Below are 19,440 nucleotides of genomic sequence, written 5' to 3' on the forward strand. Positions count from 1 at the left end.
AGGGGCAAAATGGAGTTCCTCAGATACATGGCTCATTCCCTCATCATTAATTAGTTATCAAACCTGCCAACCTGCTCAACAGACGCTCCACTGAAGAGTGAAGGAAAAGTGTCACGCAATGAAGCAAGTTCTCTTCACCAGATGTTTTTTCGTCCACACACATCTGCTTTAAACTTCAAAAATCTTGACATCCAGAGCAAGGTCTGGGATAGTCTAACTTGCCTAACAGAGGAAAGGCACTCAAGTCTTACTGAAGTTCTCTAGAGTAGTGACAATAAATTTTATTCAAATACAAAGTTAAAGCATTTCTAAAATTGCACCTTTTCCTCATGCCCCGAATATTAAGGGGGCAACTGCTCAGGAATTAGCCAAGAAAAATCATAAAAAATATAGCCAATATGATCATGAGAGCAAAGGATAAAGACATTACCCTTTATTTTTTAAATATCATTTTAATGATTTTTAAATGTATTATTCTCCCTATAAACGTAGTCTGCTTTCAAAAAATGGAATAAACATAAAAATTTAGACTTACAAAAGAGGATAAATTAGGATACACTGATGAACTTCATTAAATGACTATTTTTATATGAATGGTTTTCAATAAAATTTCTAGATATAGTGTTTAGGGGTTTTTAAAGAAAATAACTCAATGTCTAAAAATTCATTCTTCACTGTTTTCACAAACATTTATCCCATCCCACAGTAAAAGGCAAAGCATTGTACTGACACATTTTTTAATAATGACAATTCAAATCAGTTATCAGTTATTAATTCACGCTAGCTTGAAAATCTCAGAAGAAATTGTCTAGGATTTAAATTATAAAACACTTTTAAGAGAAATTATTTCATTACTTGTAGTACATGCATAATGCAAGTTAATTTAACAAATTATTTCTTAGTGGAAGACTTCAGGGAAGTAGGACAAGGAGCAGCTAACACTTAGAATCTACGATGTGCCAGGCATTGCGTTTCATAGCAGAACTCAGCAAAGCAGAAATGGGGAACCTGAGGCTCAGAGAAGGGAAGCAGTACGGTTTAAGTCATTTTACTAGGCACACGGACTGGATTTCAAGCTGGACTCTGGGATCACAAAGCCTGTGGTATTTCATTGTTATATTACTCTGAAATCTACTCAGTATAGATAAGGATTTGTACTTGTTACACATTAAGAAGACTAAATTCCTTACAAACACCAAAAGACATGAAACATCAAACACAAACACCAAACAACTCTTAAAACATTTTAAATCTCTCTTAAGGAAAGCTTTTAAACCATAATGAAACCCAGAGACCACAAAAGATGGCCAAGATCAATATATTTGACTAGTTAAAAAATATTTATAGTGTTTTCCTTCTTTTTTTTTTTTTTTTTTTTAAGACAGAGTTTTACTCTGTCACCTAGGCTGGAGTGCAGTGGCACAATCTCAGCTCACTACAACCTCCACCTCCCAGGTTCAAGCGATTCTCGATTCTCCTGCCTGGCTAATTTTTGTATTTTTAGTAGAGACGAGGTTTCACCATGTCAGCCAGGCTGGTTTCGAACTCTTGACCTCAGGTGATCCGCCTACCTCAGCTTTTCAAAGTGCTGGGATTACAGGAATGGGCCACCTCACCTGGCCTGTTTAGAGTGTTTGTTTTTGCCATTTGGAGAAAAATGAAAGTCAAGAGATGAATGACAAATTTGGGGAAATATTTGCAATTCATAGCAGAAACAAAAGGCTAATTTTCTTAATATTTAAAGATCTCCTACAAATCAATGAGACAAACATCCAAAGAAAATGCAAAAAGGATATGAACAAAAGGGAATGTGAATGGCTCTAAAACATATGAAAAGATAATTTACGTTACTCATACTAAAATAAATGCAAATTAAAATCACAAGATACCATTATCAGGTTTCAGACTATTATCAGACTACCAGGTTTCAGATATCAAAAAGTTTGAAACAACATTGTGTTAGCTGGGAGTGGAGAAAAGAGCAGATTCATATAGCAGTGGTGGGAGTATGGCCATCTGCAAGAACATTCTCTTAATCCGTGGTAATTATGCTCTGTAATGTTGATGAACACTGAATTAGCAAATAATGAGCCACTACAGGTACGGAAAATATAGGGCTAAGTTCCTGCAAATCTCTGGTCAAAACATTTTTAATAGCATATCAACAATAACCTTATTTTATATGTGTTTCTGTTTAATCTTTTTTTTTTTTTTGACAGAGTCTCGCTCTGTCACCCAGGCTGGAGTGCAGTGGCGCGATCTCGGCTCACTGAAAGCTCTGCCTCCCGGGTTCACGCCATTCTCCTGCCTCAGCCTCCCTAGTAGCTGGGACTACAGGCGCCCACCACCACGCCCGGCTAATTTTTTGTATTTTTAGTAGAGACGGGGTTTCACTGTGTTAGCCAGGATGGTCTCTCGTTATCCTGACCTTGTGATCCACCGGCCTCGGCCTCCCAATGTTTAATCTTTTAAAAATATTTATTTACTTATTTATTTAGAAATAATTATATGCATAAACACTAGCCAAGAAGGGTTTAACATTTTCCTGATGCTGGGTAACATGCCCATAAATTTCTTTGGCTTTCAAGTTACACAATAATGCTGTCCTCTATGCTTTTTTTATTGGTCATCATTTCATGAATCTACTAATCTAGCTGCTTTTCCATCTTTTCCATTGCTGCATATATAGATGTTACTTTAGCACCTTCTGGAGCAGCCTCACATACAGATCAGTGAGTTTCCTCTTCTTTTATCTGGGTGTATCATATTGTCGATTCATTAACAATGAATTCACCACTAATAGCACTATAATTTCTGCCTAAATGAAGCTTATCCAAAATGCACATTTTTCCCCACGAGACACTACCATCTTCTCGCACTCTGAAACACCAGACAGCACTTCAGTACTATGCTTGGCGCAATTTTAAATGGCAAAATCATCATTAAAAAGTGCAAAAATGTGGAAAACATGGCACAAAATAGACCACAAAATGGATACATTTGTAGTACCAGAGCTGAGACAGGAAGGCAGAACATCATCTTGTTTACCTCAGCTGGGAATGTGCACATGAGGTGACTCAAAATGTTTACCAGTTCATGCATGTCCACAAGTGACTATGAGAGTGCTGAAATGCTGATTCATGGATTACAAATAAATGTTAGCAAGTAGGCAAATTAACAAATACAGAATCCAGGAATAATGAGGATTGACTGTATTTATCAAAATTACACACTCTTTGACCTAGCAATTCTATTTCTAGATATTTATTCCACAGATATGCCTTTATATATATAAAATAACATATTTATAAGAATCTTCATCAAAGTAGCTTTAATCAGCAAGAAACTGGAAACCAATTAATTGCCTATTGGACATATGTATAACTATGATACTGTATACAATGAAATACTATGTAACAACTAAAAACAAATGAGGAAGCTCTACATGGGTATGGAACCAACTACACTGTTTTTCAAACTTTTTGATCACAAACCACAGTAAAATCCAAAACCAAATCAAAACAAACAACAACAAAAAAACCCCACACATTGTCATTTACTACACACATCTATTTATAACTAAAATTTCACAAAGTAATAATTGCTCTTCTACTTAACAATGTATTGATCTCTTCTACTGGGTTCTTTATAGTCTACTTATTGCTTTTTAAAAATTCTGCTTGTGATTTACTAAATTGATTTAGAACTTATTAATGTGACATGCTGCAGTTTAAAAAAAAACACTAGTCTACAAGATAGCTTGGCTAAAAAAAAAGGTAAGGTGGAGAATAATGTATAGATATGGTTCTGCCATTTTTGTGAAATAAAAGACGATCATGTATGAACATGCTTGTAAGTACATAGAGTCTCTCTGGAAGACTACCGTAGCAACTGGCAGCAACGGTTCCTCCTGTAAAGGGAACTAGTTGAGTAAGGAACTTGAGTGAAGGGCAACCTATTTTTCACCACCTTCTGAAACTTCTGAATTTGATCCTGTTTTCATATATTTCCTATTTTTTAATGCCTCTAAAAATCTTGATTAACCTGTTAACCTACGATATATATGAAGAATTTCTTCCCTGTTTAGATGAAGACATTCTGATTTTAGCATATATTTTAATTGTCCCTCATTAGAATGTATTATCATATTGTGAAACTAGTCTAAAACGTCCAATTTGTTTCTTGTCTCATGATTATCTAAAACATAAGCAAATCTTAGGATGGGGCATGAAGAAGCCTCTACTTCCATTTACACCGAACACATATACTTAAGGCAAAATCTGCTATGTTCAAAGAGCAATCAAAACAAACAGAACAAAACAAACACACACTGTACCTGACAACTTCCTCAAGCTGCTTTTCCATCAGAAATTTTAAAACGTCAAAATCATTATAAGTTTTTTAAAAATAAATAGAGACATTTGTGAGTAAGGTTTATCTCACAAAAAAGCTTTCAAAATGTGTTATTAGTTAAGTCCTAATTTATAATTAAAACTCAGCAAAGAGTAGTACAAAGTTTGCTCAAATACGGTTACATAGAAAAATTTAAAATTTCAGTAAAAGAGTAGCATTTACCATCAGTGATATCTGGAAGTCTATAATGTGTCTCCTGATTTTGAGTACTTAATCTGAAATTCTTCCATATACTGAAAATTGAAGTTTATGGTAAAAGTATTAAAAGATAATTCTAATAACACAGCAAACCTGGGAAATGCTACTTCATAGCACTGGAATTTTTCCAGGTGTAATGATTACATGAGGAAGACCATGAACTCAGGCAACACGCAGGGTAAATGAGTGGCCTGAAGTGACACATCTGAGCCTGTGAAAGCGCTGGCTATAACAGTCTCGGTGTGGTCAAGCTCAAGCTTATTTCCATCTAGAGAAGCTTCTAGCCTTTCAGTAATGTCCATTTTCCTTTGGTAGTGACTAGTAACTGTTTATAACCTCAACTACTGATTGAAAAATGCTTATGTTCTTTAGAAGGCCAAAGCCCAGGGCTTTGTGGGACTTCTAGAAATGCCCAGACCACGAAAAGATTCTCATCAGAAAACATTAACAACACACTAAAATAAGACCCTGAGTAGGTTTAACATGTGAAACACAGACACAGAAATTTGGCAGAATTCTTCTCCATCAAGTGGCTTCTTAACACATCATGTCATACAAATGCAATGTGAGAAAACGTACACACCATTGATCCTGTTCCAACATCTGAGAATGGCTTAGATAGGGATGAGCTGCACGTGTGCGCTTCATAAATGATGGATTAATTGCATTATAAGAAACTTCAGGATGTATTTGTACTTAATCTTAGAGGCTAGGCTTTCCAGAAAGTTGTATTTAAGAATTTGGAACAAGTAAATTTATATGCCCAACACCGGTACTACTTCAGTCTTGGTGGAGCTCTGCTATATAAAGCAGCCCTTAATCCCCAGTGCAAGGCTTTGCCTCCTAGTGGCATTTAAATCACCAGCTTTATGGGTTAAAAGAGCTACAAGCTACCTCTCTCATGATGTTTTCCCCAGGATACTTCTCTTTCAAAATCATCCACATATCATCCTGTTTAAATTAAGTCAGACAAAACCGTTTCCTTACCAGGTTGCAAGTAAGTTTTTTCTATCCAAATGGATTCTTTTTTCTGACCAGAAAGAAGTCATCAGTCACTCTCCTCCTCTTTAAAAATATATATACATATATTGTCCTCCAATTGTTGTTAACAACCCCCAGCTGCACTGGCTCCCACACCCACTTAAAACCTCTCTGCTTGGGTTCACATCCCAGACTTGCTTGCAAGGAAAACAGAACTCCAAAATCAGAACCATCTTGGGCTGGGCAGTTGCCAAGTTAGCTGCCACTCCTGAGCCTTAGGTCAAATGGCACGCCCTGGGACATTTTGCACAGTATTTAAGTTACTCCTTATTGAATAAAGAGAAATTCATTTTTTAAATGGGAAGAATGAGGCGCTGTAAATAGAACAGCCTCCTCTTATCACTGTAGATTTTTGCCCCTGGTTGTTAGGGTCTTTATAACCAGCAGGGGGTTTATCTTTACAAAAAAAAATGCAAAGACGCTTTACTGTCTTGACATGGAATCCTTAAGACTCATATAATGCATGTCCCATTAGAGCCATGAAGAAACTTTGACTTGGCATGCTTCCCTGAAAAACTTTCACCACTTAACTGTCTTGGGAGCAACAGGGATTGAGTTCTATAGAATCCTGGTTACACTAAGCCAAGAAAATAATCATTCCCTCTTTCCAAGGCTTGTTTAGATTTGTTCAAGACTAACTAACAAAGGATGCTGACTGAAAAGAGGAGGATGTGGGTCAAATAGTAACACAAGCCCTGAAGGACACTTCAATTATCTTCCTGTTTTATCCTTTTATTGTATTAGAAGCTGCTGGAAACAGGGCCACTTGGTTGGGACTTGGAAGTTCTCTGGTGAACAGAAAACCATTCAGTAAAACAAGTTTTATTAAAATGCAATTTTATTCATTCAACCAATACATTTTTAGGATTTATTTCATGGTAAACTCTATTATCCTTTGAGCAGATGAAACTGACTATAAAATTTCCTGAGTGTAAAAAGAATTACATAGTCATTAGAATTCTATTCATACATTTTTGTATTCTATATTTCAGATGGAAAACTTTGTAAGCCAAAAAATAATAATTCTTGGCAAGATAATCACTAGAACTATACTTCTCATGATGGAGAAGAAAATTACAGATGAAAATCTATTTCCAATATTCAGAGTATATTAGTGATACAATATATAGAGATATGTTCATGATTTAAAGGAAAGAAAGTCCTGGTATAAACAAAGTGGCAGATTATAGATACTTGCAATCAATATCTTTGTATTATAAAACCAAAACTAATTCTGAAAATATTAATCTCAGAGCACTACTTCATCAGATTAATGCTACTCTTCATTGTTGAAAAGTTTAAATATCATGTCTGCCTTATTCACCTTGCATCTAATTACTTACTGTTCTTCTTCATTCCATCTGATCCTTAAATAAGAACTAAAATGTGGCTTATCTCTTAAAAGATATCTTCACTATAGTGAAGACGTAACAATTCCAAAACATTGCTGAGGCAACTAAAGAAATGAGCTTCCAACCATGACAATGGACTGTCACGTAGAACAAAGTTTTAATTCCATTTTTAAGATAAAGTTATTAACATCAGACAAACATCTATAAATACCTCTTTTCCCACTACCAGCCTAAAAGCTAATTTGCGTTCTCTTTGATGGTTATTTTTATGATCATGTGAGCCCAGCAGAAATGCCTAGTCATAAGTGCTCACTGTGGCATGTGCCATGTAATGGAAATAAGTGATATTGCTGGTGCCCTGAGAATGAAGTTCCTTTGAAGTACATGTGTTTATATGTGCTCGCCAAATTTTTAATACCAGTAAAACCAAAAGGCGGTTTGGAATTTTAACTTACAGTAAAATAACCTTTTATCTTTTTAATGTTCCAGGAAGCATCAATTCAATTTAACATTTTTTATTTTGAAACCACAGCATACTTTGGTAACAGCAACAAAACAAAGTACTCGATAAAGAACTTTGCCTATTCTGAAAAGAGGGAGGAAAATACTGCATTTGAGTTCTAATTGGCCACAGTAAAACAGTTTGATTTGATAGAGCTATGTCTACAATGATAAAATAACTCATTATCCTTTCAGGTAATTATGTGAGAACATGCGAAAATTTTCATATAATAAATCATATACCATTTATATAAAGTTTAAAATCAAGGAAAACTAAACAATGTACCATTTAGAGACACACAAAAGTGTGAAAAAGCTTTCAGGAAAAGCAGGGGGTAAACACAAAGTAAAGGATGGGGAGAAAGCACAGTAGTAAGATCAGAGAGGCCCACATAGGGGCTTCAAACATATGGGTAATGGGCAATTTCTTAGGCTTGGTGGCAGGTCCACAGGTGTTCATTTTATTATTGTCCTTTATAACTTACAAATTTATTATGTCCTTCTTTTAAAAATATATTAAACATTTCATAGTAAAAGATGAAAAAAAGGATAAAAGGGTAGCTGGACAAATGGAAGCAGGATCATGTACAAAAGTTAATTATCAGCATTATGAACACATCTGTTGATAGGAAAGAATCTGAAGTTATTCTCTGCATAAGGTGGGGTTCACTTAATGGCAAGGTAACAATTACATGTGTGCTCATCGCATAATCAGGCTCTGGATGAACTGTGGGCCTCAAATCTGTTTAGGATGAAGAACTCCAACACAAGCTTGGCACAAAGGCCACTGGTTAAACACACAGCCTCTTTTTACTTCTAAGAGCCCATACGCCTCCTATCCTGAATTGCTTAAGATTTTTCTTAAATATATGGAATCTGTTTTTCATTGATCGCCACATTCACTGCTTCCTACTGACCACTCCCTGGCAGACACCCTTGAACTTCATAGAGTCTATCAGGCTCCCAACAACACATGTTTTGGTACAAGGTGCAAAACAGGAAATTAACCCATATACTAAGCTTGGCTGTTTATGCTATATATTTGCATATATTCTAATTACCTGTATCTAATTACAAGCTTAAAATGGTAAAGAACTCATTTTTTTCACCAGAAGACTTGGTTTGGTATGCCTGCCTTTGTTTATCCATTTATTAACCATACTATATACGGCAGCCTCAATAAAGCACTTCTGTAGAGGCCTGGAAAGCACATGTAATTGTACTTCACCAGGTAAAAATATATTGGCTTATTTTTTCTCTAAAAGCAGAGAGAAAATTAATTCTTTTCAGCTGTTTCATTCCAGGGACAAGCATTTGCTTTGCGTTAAATCAGCGATTTGTAAGCTGGGCTTTGTCAGCATCTCATGATCTGGGGGTAGGAGGTGGCAGGATGGGTGTTGCAAACATGTTCACATCCAAATTGTCCCTTTACAAGGCTATTTGCAGAGACTTTCCTCTGTGATCCCTTTAAACTGCCTCAAAATCATCTAGTTCTTGGATGCTCCTCATTATCCAACATTTCCAACCAATATTGTTTGTTTTTTTATGAGCATGAGAATATTTTCTGTGATATTTCATTTTTCTGGAACAAGAGTCAACTTCTTTTAAAGTTTCTGCTAAATCATCAATAAAGAAACTCCATTTGGCACCTAAATCATCCATCCAATAATTATTGGGAACCTATTAAGTTCAATATGACATGGCTTCTGCCCTCGAATAGTTCACAATCTGGTGGTATGATTCTTAGAAGCAGTGGAATTTTCCAGCGCCTGGAAAGATATTTCAAACCTCTATAGCCCCTGTGTGTGTCACTGGAGCTCAAAGACCTATGATTTATTCCTCTCAAATAACTGAGTTCAGAAAAAAGATTAAGAAGTGCTGGCCTATGAGAAGGGGCTAGGATGTGTCACAGTCATTGTTAGAAGGAATGTCAATTGCATGGTGCTAACAGAGCACAAGGAAAGAGCAAATTACCTGGGGTGAGGACTTCCAGAGGATTCGAAGAAGATTCACATTTGATCAGGGTTTTAAAGACCTGTATTGGCCCAGAGCTTAGCACAGCAAGAGCATATGCAAGTTATTGGGGGAAAAAAATAACTCTTTGGAAGACCAAGTGATGTGGAGTGGCCAGAGTTGAGACATTGAGAATGAATGAAGAGAAAAACTAGTTGAACTCCATGAACATATACAATCATTACAATTATTTGCCAATTTTTTTTTTTTAAAAGGACTAGTCAGAAATAACACTGAAAGCATATTCTGAGGTCCGATCAGGGGATGCCATTTCCCATCAAGTTAGGTAGCTCCCATTTGTGCTATAGGAAATTCACCAGCAGAGGGTGTGTGTGAGTGTGTGTGTGTGTGTGTGTGTCTGTGTGTGTGTGTGCTGCCTGCTGAAAAATTAAAGGTAGAGGGCATTGAAGTAACAGTAAGAGATACATGTTTGTTTTATTTTAGTATACATAAGAAGATTCAACATTTAGCTTAGACGTATAGTAAACTAATTACATATACTTATGTCACTCTTGGGTTGAACAGTGTCCTTCTGATCTTGGGATTGGTGTGGCTCTCTAGGTCAGGTTCTCATTTTTGCCCTTTCTTCTTTCGGGAAGTCTTCTCTCCTGCCCCTGGTTTGGGACCCATGGCTATGTTCTCTGGGCCAGCTGCAGAGTTGTTATATAGAAAGAACTCTGGGAGCAATAATGGAGATGGGACTGAGGCGACAAACAGAGGAAGAAAGGCTGGAGGTGAGGAGGCTAAGGAGGTGAGGGAAACTTGATTACAGACTGCAATGTAGAAGGACATGCATCATATTTGTCCTAGAGGGTCCCCAAAAAGAGAATCAGGATCTACTGATGAAAACCAAAACCCAACAGCTGCCTAAAGATGGCAACAGAGCACCTTGATTTGTCATCACAACTCATTAGACGAAAGGGCTTAAAAAGTTTATTAGTTATCTACTGCTACATAATAAATTCTCTCAAAATGCGGTGGTTTAAGACAGCAAACACTTATTATCTCACAGTTTCTGTGGGTCAGAAATTCCACAGTGGCTTCACTGGGTGGTTCTTTAGCAGGGTCTCCAATGAGATTTCAGTCAAGATGTTGCCATAGACCGCTGTCATCTGAAGGCTCACTCAGATCTCTGAGGCCGTTGGCAGGAAGCCCCGGTTCCTCAGAAGCAGCTGTTGGGAGGAAGTCGCAGTTTTTTGCGAAGTGGGCTTCCCCACAGTGCTGCTTGAGTGTCCTCATGACATGGCAGTTGGTCTCACCCAGAGGGAGTGATTCGACAGAGAGCCCAAGGAGGAAGCCACAATGCCTTTTTGACCTAGTCTCAGAAATTGGACACTGTCACTTCTGCCATAAATTTATCGGTTGGAAGCAAGTCTCTAGTGTTTGGCTCACAGTCAAGGGCAGGAAAATTGAGCTCCACCTCTTGAAGGGAGGAGTATTCAACAAACTATGGACAAAGCACCTGTAACAAGGTCACACAAGTGGACTTTGAAAGTTCCTTCATACCTGAGATTCTCCGATTCTATTCATGAATCAGTAGACAAAGGGCAAACCTCAAAAGTGTGTTACTTGAGTCACATCACCTTGGAAGCAGCCCACTGGAGCTCTGATAACTAATGTATTTGTCAAGAGGAAAGTCTACATAACGGCTTCCAGGAAACTCCATCAAGTGGCAATGAGGTTCGACTGAAAACTGCTTGTGTGGTGTAATGAGAACATTATTTACAATTTTGAGAAAAGAAAGTGGACACAGAAAAGGCTACAGTAGGAGATTGTGTGATTATATTATTCTTGGGACCAAAAAAGTGATTAACAATACACAGCAGTTAAGTTTTTTTTTTTATTTTGGAAATTGTTTTGTTTTATTTGGATGTGTAGAAAAGAAAGACTTCTGAGCTTTCCTGGTTACTAGAAATTACTGAGCATCCAGGAGCCACGAGTTTATAGTTATACTCTTATGACAGTGAAAAAGTCATAAAGTCATGGGAAGTCATGGTCCAAACACGAAGCAAATTAATTTATAGCCTGATTTGGAGCAACTGATAGAAAGGAGAATACACTTGATCTTGATGACTGAAATAGTCCCCTTTTACAGGCAGAGGTTTATGACAAACCCTGATCTTTATGGGTCCGATCTTCTGCTTCTAGGGTATGCAGTGAGCACTATTTATACTATAATATTGATGCTGTTAATGCTGGTTACTGACATTATTTAGAATCAATCCCTGACCAAACTATAGAGATAAGTACAGATATAAGAAGGCAAATGTTAATAATCATAACAACAATGGTATTGTTGACAGAGGTTGAGGTGAGGTAGGAGAGTGAAGGAGGAAGAGAAAAGGAGAAAAGCGAATGCTATAGGGTCTGAATGTTTCTTTCCTCCAAAATCCATGTTGAAACCTATTCCCCAATATGGCAGTATTAAGATGTGGGACCCTGAAGAGGTGATTAGGTCTTAAGGACTCTGCCCTCATGAATGGATTAATATCTTCATAGATTAATGGGTTATCATGGGAGTGGAACTGGTGGCTTTATAAGAAGATGAAGAGAGACCTGAGCTAGCACACTTAGCCCCCTCACCATGTGACATCCTGTACCCCTATGGGACTCTACAGATAGTCCCCGCCAGCAAGAAGGCCCTCATCACATGCAGCCCCTTGGCCTTGGACTTCTGAGCCTCCATGACTGTAAGAAATAAATTAATTTTCTTTACAAATTACTCAGATATTCTGTTAGTTTTAGGTATTCTGTTATAAGCAATAGAAAACAGACTAACAGAAAACAGTGCATGAACTTTCCTCAACTTATATAGTTGAAGTGGTGAGGAATGTTTGATAGACATTATATAAAGTTAATGTATCAAGAAACAGTGTGTTAAAGTACAATAAAATTAAACATTATTTCAAGTTAGAGTAGAATTCCAACAAAAATCAAGAAGGAAGGGAAGTGGGACATGGTGTGAGCTAAGTTTTTAATTTTTTCACAGCAAGGGGTCACAAGTTACTGACTAATCAAGAAATAGATGTGTGAGCACATTCTATAGAGTGAGGGTGCTTCCCGTGAGAATAACCAGAACCAAAGACTGACTGGTGGCTCTGGAAATGGAGTGTAAAAGGTGACTTTCACATCTTTGATTCCTGTCCTTCTATACTGTTTGAATTTACTTTGTTTCCTATCCTTCTATACTGTTTGCATTTATTTTCTTACCAAATACTTCACATTCATAACTTTTATAGAAAGTTCACATAATTGGTAGCATCTATAAGTTGACATTAGCCTATGTTCGCCAGGTTTTAGTAGATAAGCTTCATAAGCATCAACGCCTCCAGTTAACGAACGGCAAGGTTTCACTTATTTCATAAACTGGCACTTCACACTTAATGCTTCCTCTTGAAATAAAGAGTAGGAACCAGTTTATAAATCACTACATTGGTAATAAAAACTATATAACGTGAGCTAAAATACTATGACTTATCCTTACATATGCATTTCTGTACCACCAAAAATGAAAAGACAACCAAAAAGACATTACAGTTTTCAGGGTTAACACAAATGGGTAAGAGTCCAGGCTCAGCAAAGTACTGTGATACTCCTTTTTAGGAATAATCGATGAAACAATTTTAATGCCCCCCCAACCCACCGCTGCCCAAACACTAGGGGTTATTCTTCTGAGGTTTTTTGTTTGTTTGTTTTATTATACTTTAAGCTCTGGAATACATGTGCAGAACGTGCAGGTCTGTTACATAGGTATACATGTGCCATGGAGGGCTTGCTACACCCATCAACCTGTCATCTACATTAAGTATTTCTCCTAATGCTATCCGTCACCTAGCCCCGCACCCCCTGACAAGCTCTGGTGTGTGATGTTCCCCTCTCTGTGTCCATGTGTTCTCACTGTTAAACTCCCAGTTATGAGTGAGAACATGTGGTGTTTGGTTTTCTGTTCCTGTGTTAAGTTTGCTGAGAATGATGGTTTCCAACTTCATCCATGTCCCTGCAAAGGTTTTATGGAAACCCCGTGTCCATCCTCTGCATATGTTTAAAACCAACCAGGTTGGGTTTAACTATCTAACTGGAAGAATATTCAAAGGATTCAACAACGATTAAGACACCAAAGAAGAAAACTAGTATTTGTCTTGGTTTAACAAAACATGACTGTTAAAAAGCACATCTCCTTGGAGGAACCTAGGTACTACGTACAGAGGGTAGAAGGAGACACTATGGCAAAAACAAACAAACAAAAAAAAATACAGCTGGTGGTTAGTGTCCAGGTGGAGAAAAAGGCCTTTTATATAAAGTGTACTTTTTCTCTGAGGAATGAACAAAGAGATTTTATGAAAATGTTTTGGGCACCTATAGAAAAAATATTTTTTATACCCATAAAAAACATGCAGTCTTCTATTTTATAAACTATGAAGGGACATGTACTATAGCAATCGACAACAATCACACAATATACATCAGGCACCACTCGCGCTTTCTGTAAGGAAATTTATAGGAAGGGTTAAACTACCACAACCCCCATGGATGACCTATAGTGTTTGTATTAAAAAAAACAAAACAACAACAACAACAACAAAAAAAACAGAAGAATGGACTAATACACTGAGCTATCACCATACAGTAGAATATAACACAGCAATGAAAATGTACAAACTCCTACTGCATGTAACATTGTTGAATCTAACAAGCTTGAATGCTGACTGAAGATTAGACACAAGTGATACGTATTCCTGATTCTATTTATATAATAAATAAAACCAGGCAGAACTAACCATGGTGTTAGAAGTGAGCATACTGTTTAACTTTGGAGGGGATAAAGACCAGAAGGTGTCAAAAGGGGACTTCTGGGGTTGTGGCAAAGTTCTATTTTTTTTTTTTAATCTGCATGCTGGTTATAGGGGGTGGGTTCACTTTGTGATAATTCATCAAGCAGTTGCAGTTATGATTTGTAGACTTTTCTAAATGTATGTATGCTTCAGTTAAAAAGTTAACTTTAAAAAAATAACAAATAGTGCCCCTGCTAGTGCATGTGTCACCTTTATGCAGATTTTTTTAATGTGTCCCCTCTGGAGAGATGGATCAGAAAAAGGCAACCCTGTGGTCAGCGGCAGCCCCACAACTCTGTGCCTTCACAGAGGGTGGGCTGGGTTTCATCCCCACTGGTGCTTGGCTAGAAACAAAACCACACATCTGGATGGACATCTGCAAATCTGCGAAAACACTCATTTGACCCTCCCTCACCACAGCTTTATGAGGAGGCCAGGGCAGATGTCCTTGTTTTACAGATGAGGAAGTAGCATGGAACAGCAAGACCAATGCACGAAGGTGTCATGGCTAACGAGCCACGGAGCCAGGACTGACCTCTAAGGCCAGTAGCTCTTCACATGCTTCTCATTCCTTTTGGGGAAGGGGAACAGGAAGAAGCCTCTCTATTACTGTGTGCCTTGTTATGGGTCACCTCAAATGCTTTGTGGAATACAATAGGGCATGAATACAGGGTCCAACGTTCTTAATACTGGACTTTAGTAAAGGTCCTTGGTTCTAAGCTTATTTGAAATATATTCTCTAAGTGTATACTTAAAAATGAACATTCATCTTTTACATGCTTACCTATGGAAAAAGATCAGTAGAACAGGGATGTTCAGATATCAATAAAGCATGCTGACCCTCCCGCAGTTTAAAATTATTGACTTAAGGGTATAAATATTTTCATTTTTTCTTGGAAAAAAAATAGAAAGACACACACAATGCATATGTCTCACTTACCTAGAAGTGTCTGCTTATTTTGGGAGGAGTCAGGCTCGGCAGAACATCTGCATGAACGGAGGACAATCACTCCGCCAAGCACGCCATCTTCACTGGCAAGGAAAGGTGAACCTAGGCAGAAAGGACTAGTAGTTATTTTTCAGTGAATTTTACTTTTTTAATTTTCAATTTTCATTTGATTATTAGAACAAAAATGTGGCATGATAAGATCTTGAAAAATGCCCATTTTCTGATAATCACCATCGTTCATACCTCATTATATACTTGATGGCAAAGGCAGGTTTATGCCTGAACAGGGGCCATTTGGCAAAGAAAATGCCACATGCTGTCAAGAAGATGTAAGTGGGGGAGGGAATGTGCATTACTGTATTCAGAATGGAATTGGAAACGCTACCAGATTAAAGGACCAAAACACAAATACAGGAAAAAATGCTCAATGACTCCCTTTGATCAACTCTTAGGGATCACTTACCACAGGCTCTCCCTGCTGTCAGGGACACACCACCAAAAGCTTCAGTTTACTACCTTAAATGCAATTTCAAACAATAAGCCACAAACTTTATTATAAACATTTTTAAGTGCTTCTGATGGTTCGCACAAATAAGGGTGAAACTGCATTTCTATGATGAGAGTCTGGTGGTTAGAAAGAGTTGGGCTTCCTTGAGATCTCACACACTGAACCATTGTGAACATTTCAAGAACATTATATTTTAAACCCCCTCATTTTTCTTGCCCAAGGACATCTTCTTCAAACATCTGGCATAGCAAGTGAGCACATGGAGAATAAATGCAAAATTAACCCAAGAACTATCAAAGAGAGTAGTAAAAAATCAAAACCAATCAAATTGGAGTTCGTGGGAGCTTCTGGTTAAACTTACTATATTAAATACATGTATTTTTCTCCCTCACTCTCCAAATCCTAGTGAACTGATGGGAAAGGAAGAAAGAAGCCATAGCCCAATAAGGGCAGAGAAAGAGGCAGACAAGGAAAAAACTGACCTTTTGGAAAACGGTAAGAAGACAGATAAGTGGTTGCTCACCTAGCAAACCCATGAAAGCTGAAACCTAAGTTTTCATGAGGCAGGGGAAAACTGGAGTGGAGGATACCCACAGGAAACCAAACCAGTTTTGCTATAAAATGCAAAAAGGTTCAGAAATTGTAGGCTTCAAGATCCTCTGAAGGCAGGGGTACAGGGTAGAGATGATAAAAGATGGTAGGTTGACAGTGTCCAAAAGAATCCTCTAGACCAGAGGTTGTCCTGCTAAGAATGCCATTATTTTGTTTTGTTTTTAGTTTTTAAAGGGTTGTTTTTAAAAAAAAAAAAAGGAGGAGGAGGAAGAGAAGGAAGACAACATGCCACAGAGACCGTGACACAGGCTGCAAGCCCATAATCTTTATTCTCTAGCTCTTTACAGAAAAACTTTGCCAACTCCTGATCTAGAACAGGAGATCAGAACTGCAATTCCTTTCCAAAAAGGAAGTGACTCCTCCCTAATCCTGAAGAAGCCAGGATGTTTTACTCTCTAAAGAAGATGAACTAGAGAGTTGAGACTTGGGAGCATCAGGGTTAGCCCAGGGCAGGAAAGAGGCTACACACTGAAAACAGGGAGCTGAGGTGTAAGTCTTTATGCTAAACAGTGAAATAACCAGCTCCCAGGATGCAAGAAATCAAGCTGATATCCTCCAAGAAGAGACTGGATAATCCCTTTCCAGCAACGCAGCCAACTCAAGACTAACGACCTACTTGAGAGACACCCCCAAGAAAACGTGTCCTTGACTTAGGGTAAGAGCTTCAAGATGACAAGTATGACTCATACACTAAAGGTTTTTAGTTCGGCTTGGCGTTTAACATTAAATAGTTAATACCAAACAGTTGGTATTTAACTATTAAAGAGTACAGACAATCTACGATTATTAGTTGTTTTAGTTAGGCCTCTGTTTTAGGAAAGACAGAGACCAAAAGAAATAAAATAGTACAGCATCATCCTGATACCAAAGCCTGGCAGAGACACAACAAAAAAAGAGAATTTTAGACCAATATCCCTGATGAACATCGATGCAAAAATCCTCAATAAAATACTGGCAAACCGAATCCAGCAGCACATCAAAAAGCTTATCCACCATGATCAAGTGGGCTTCATCCCTGGGATGCAAGGCTGGTTCAACATACGAAAATCAATAAACGTAGTCCAGCATATAAACAGAACCAACGATTCTGTTTATATGATTATCTCAATAGATGCAGAAAAGGCCTTTGACAAAATTCAACAACGTTTCATGCTAAAAACTCTCAATAAATTAGGTATTGATGGGACGTATCTCAAAATAATAAGAGTTATCTATGACAAATCCACAGCCAATATCATACTGAATGGGCAAAAACTGGAAGCATTCCCTTTGAAAACTGGCACAAGACAGGGATGCCCTCTCTCACCACTTCTATTCAACATAGTGTTGGAAGTTCTGGCCAGGGCAATCAGGCAGGAGAAGGAAATAAAGGGTACTCAATTACGAAAAGAGGAAATCAAATTGTCCCTGTTTGCAGATGACATGATTGTACATCTAGAAAACCCCATTGTCTCAGCCCAAAATCTCCTTAAGCTGATAGACAACTTCAGCAAAGTCTCAGGATACAAAATCAATGTGCAAAAATCACAAGCATTCTTATACACCAATAACAGACAAACAGAAAGCCAAATCATGAGTGAACTCCCATTCACAATTGCTTCAGAGAGAATAAAATACCTAGGAATCCAACTTACAAGGGACGTGAAGGACCTCTTCAAGGAGAACTACAAACCACTGCTCAATGACATAAAAGAGGATACAAACAAATGGAAGAACATTCCACGCTCATGGGTAGGAAGAATCAATATCATGAAAATGGCCATACTGCCCAAGGTAATTTATAGATTCAATGCCATCCCCATCAGGCTACCAATGACTTTCTTCACAGAATTAGAAAAAACTACTTTAAAGTTCATATGGAACCAAAAAGGAGCCCGCATTGCCAAGTCAATCCTAATTTATAGATTCAATGCCCAAGGTAATTTATAGATTCAATGCCATCCCCATCAAGCTACCAATGACTTTCTTCACAGAATTGGAAAAAACTACTTTAAAGTTCATATGGAACCAAAAAGGAGCCTGCATTGCCAAGTCAATCCTAAGCCAAAAGAACAAAGCTGGAGGCATCACGCTACCTGACTTCAAACTATACTACAAGGCTACAGTAATCAACACAGCATGGTACTGGTACCAAAACAGAGATATAGACCAATGGAACAGAACAGAGCCCTCAGAAATAATGCCACATATGTACAACCATCTGATCTTTGACAAACCTGACAAAAACAAGAAATGGGGAAACGATTCCCTATTTAATAAATGGTGCCAGGAAAACTGGCTAGCCATATGTGGAAAGCTGAAACTGGATCCCTTCCTTATACCTTATACAAAAATTAATTCAAAATGGATTAAAGACTTAAATGTTAGACCTAAAACCATAAAAACCCTAGAAGAAAACCTAGGCAATACCATTCAGGACATAGGCATGGGCAAGGACTTCATGTCTAAAACACCAAAAGCAATGGCAACAAAAGCCAAAATTGACAAATGGGATCTAATTAAACTAAAGAGCTTCTGCACAGCAAAAGAAACCACCATCAGAGTGAACAGGCAACCTATAGAACAGGAGAAAATTTTTGCAATCTACTCATCTGACAAAGGGCTAATATCCAGAATCTACAATGAACTCCAACAAATTTACAAGAAAAAAACAAACAACCCCATCAAAAAGTGGGCAAAGGATATGAACAGACACTTCTCAAAAGAAGACATTTATGCAGCCAAAAGACACATGAAAAAATGCTCATCATCACTGGCCATTAGAGAAATTCATATCAAAACCACAATGAGACACCATCTCACATCAGTTAGAATGGTGATCATTAAAAAGTCAGGAAACAACAGGTGCTGGAGGGGATATGGAGAAACAGGAACACTTTTACACTGTTGGTGGGACTGTAAACTAGTTCAACCATTGTGGAAGTCAGTGTGGCGATTCCTCAGGGATCTAGAACTAGAAATACCATTTGACCCAGCAATCCCATTACTGGGTATACACCCAAAGGATTATAGATCATGCTG

The 19,440-nt window shown here is 37.7% G+C and overlaps 1 protein-coding gene across 5 annotated transcripts in view; it reads right to left on the reverse strand.

Annotated features, from left to right (window-relative positions):
- TASP1 (taspase 1) overlaps positions 1 to 19,440 on the reverse strand; it is a 254,970-nt gene that overhangs the window by 30,408 nt on the left and 205,122 nt on the right. For all 5 annotated transcript variants that reach the window (XR_008674671.2, XM_019017568.4, XM_055373531.2 and 2 more), the window contains one exon: positions 15,291 to 15,401. Coding sequence is in view for 4 of the 5 variants with exons in the window: in XM_019017568.4 (XP_018873113.2) it covers positions 15,291 to 15,401 (111 nt within the window). In the remaining variant the exon portion in view is untranslated. The remainder of the gene's footprint in view (positions 1 to 15,290; positions 15,402 to 19,440) is intronic.

Source organism: Gorilla gorilla, chromosome 21 (genome assembly GCF_029281585.2).
Source record: "Gorilla gorilla gorilla isolate KB3781 chromosome 21, NHGRI_mGorGor1-v2.1_pri, whole genome shotgun sequence".
Taxonomy (NCBI): domain Eukaryota; kingdom Metazoa; phylum Chordata; class Mammalia; order Primates; family Hominidae; genus Gorilla; species Gorilla gorilla.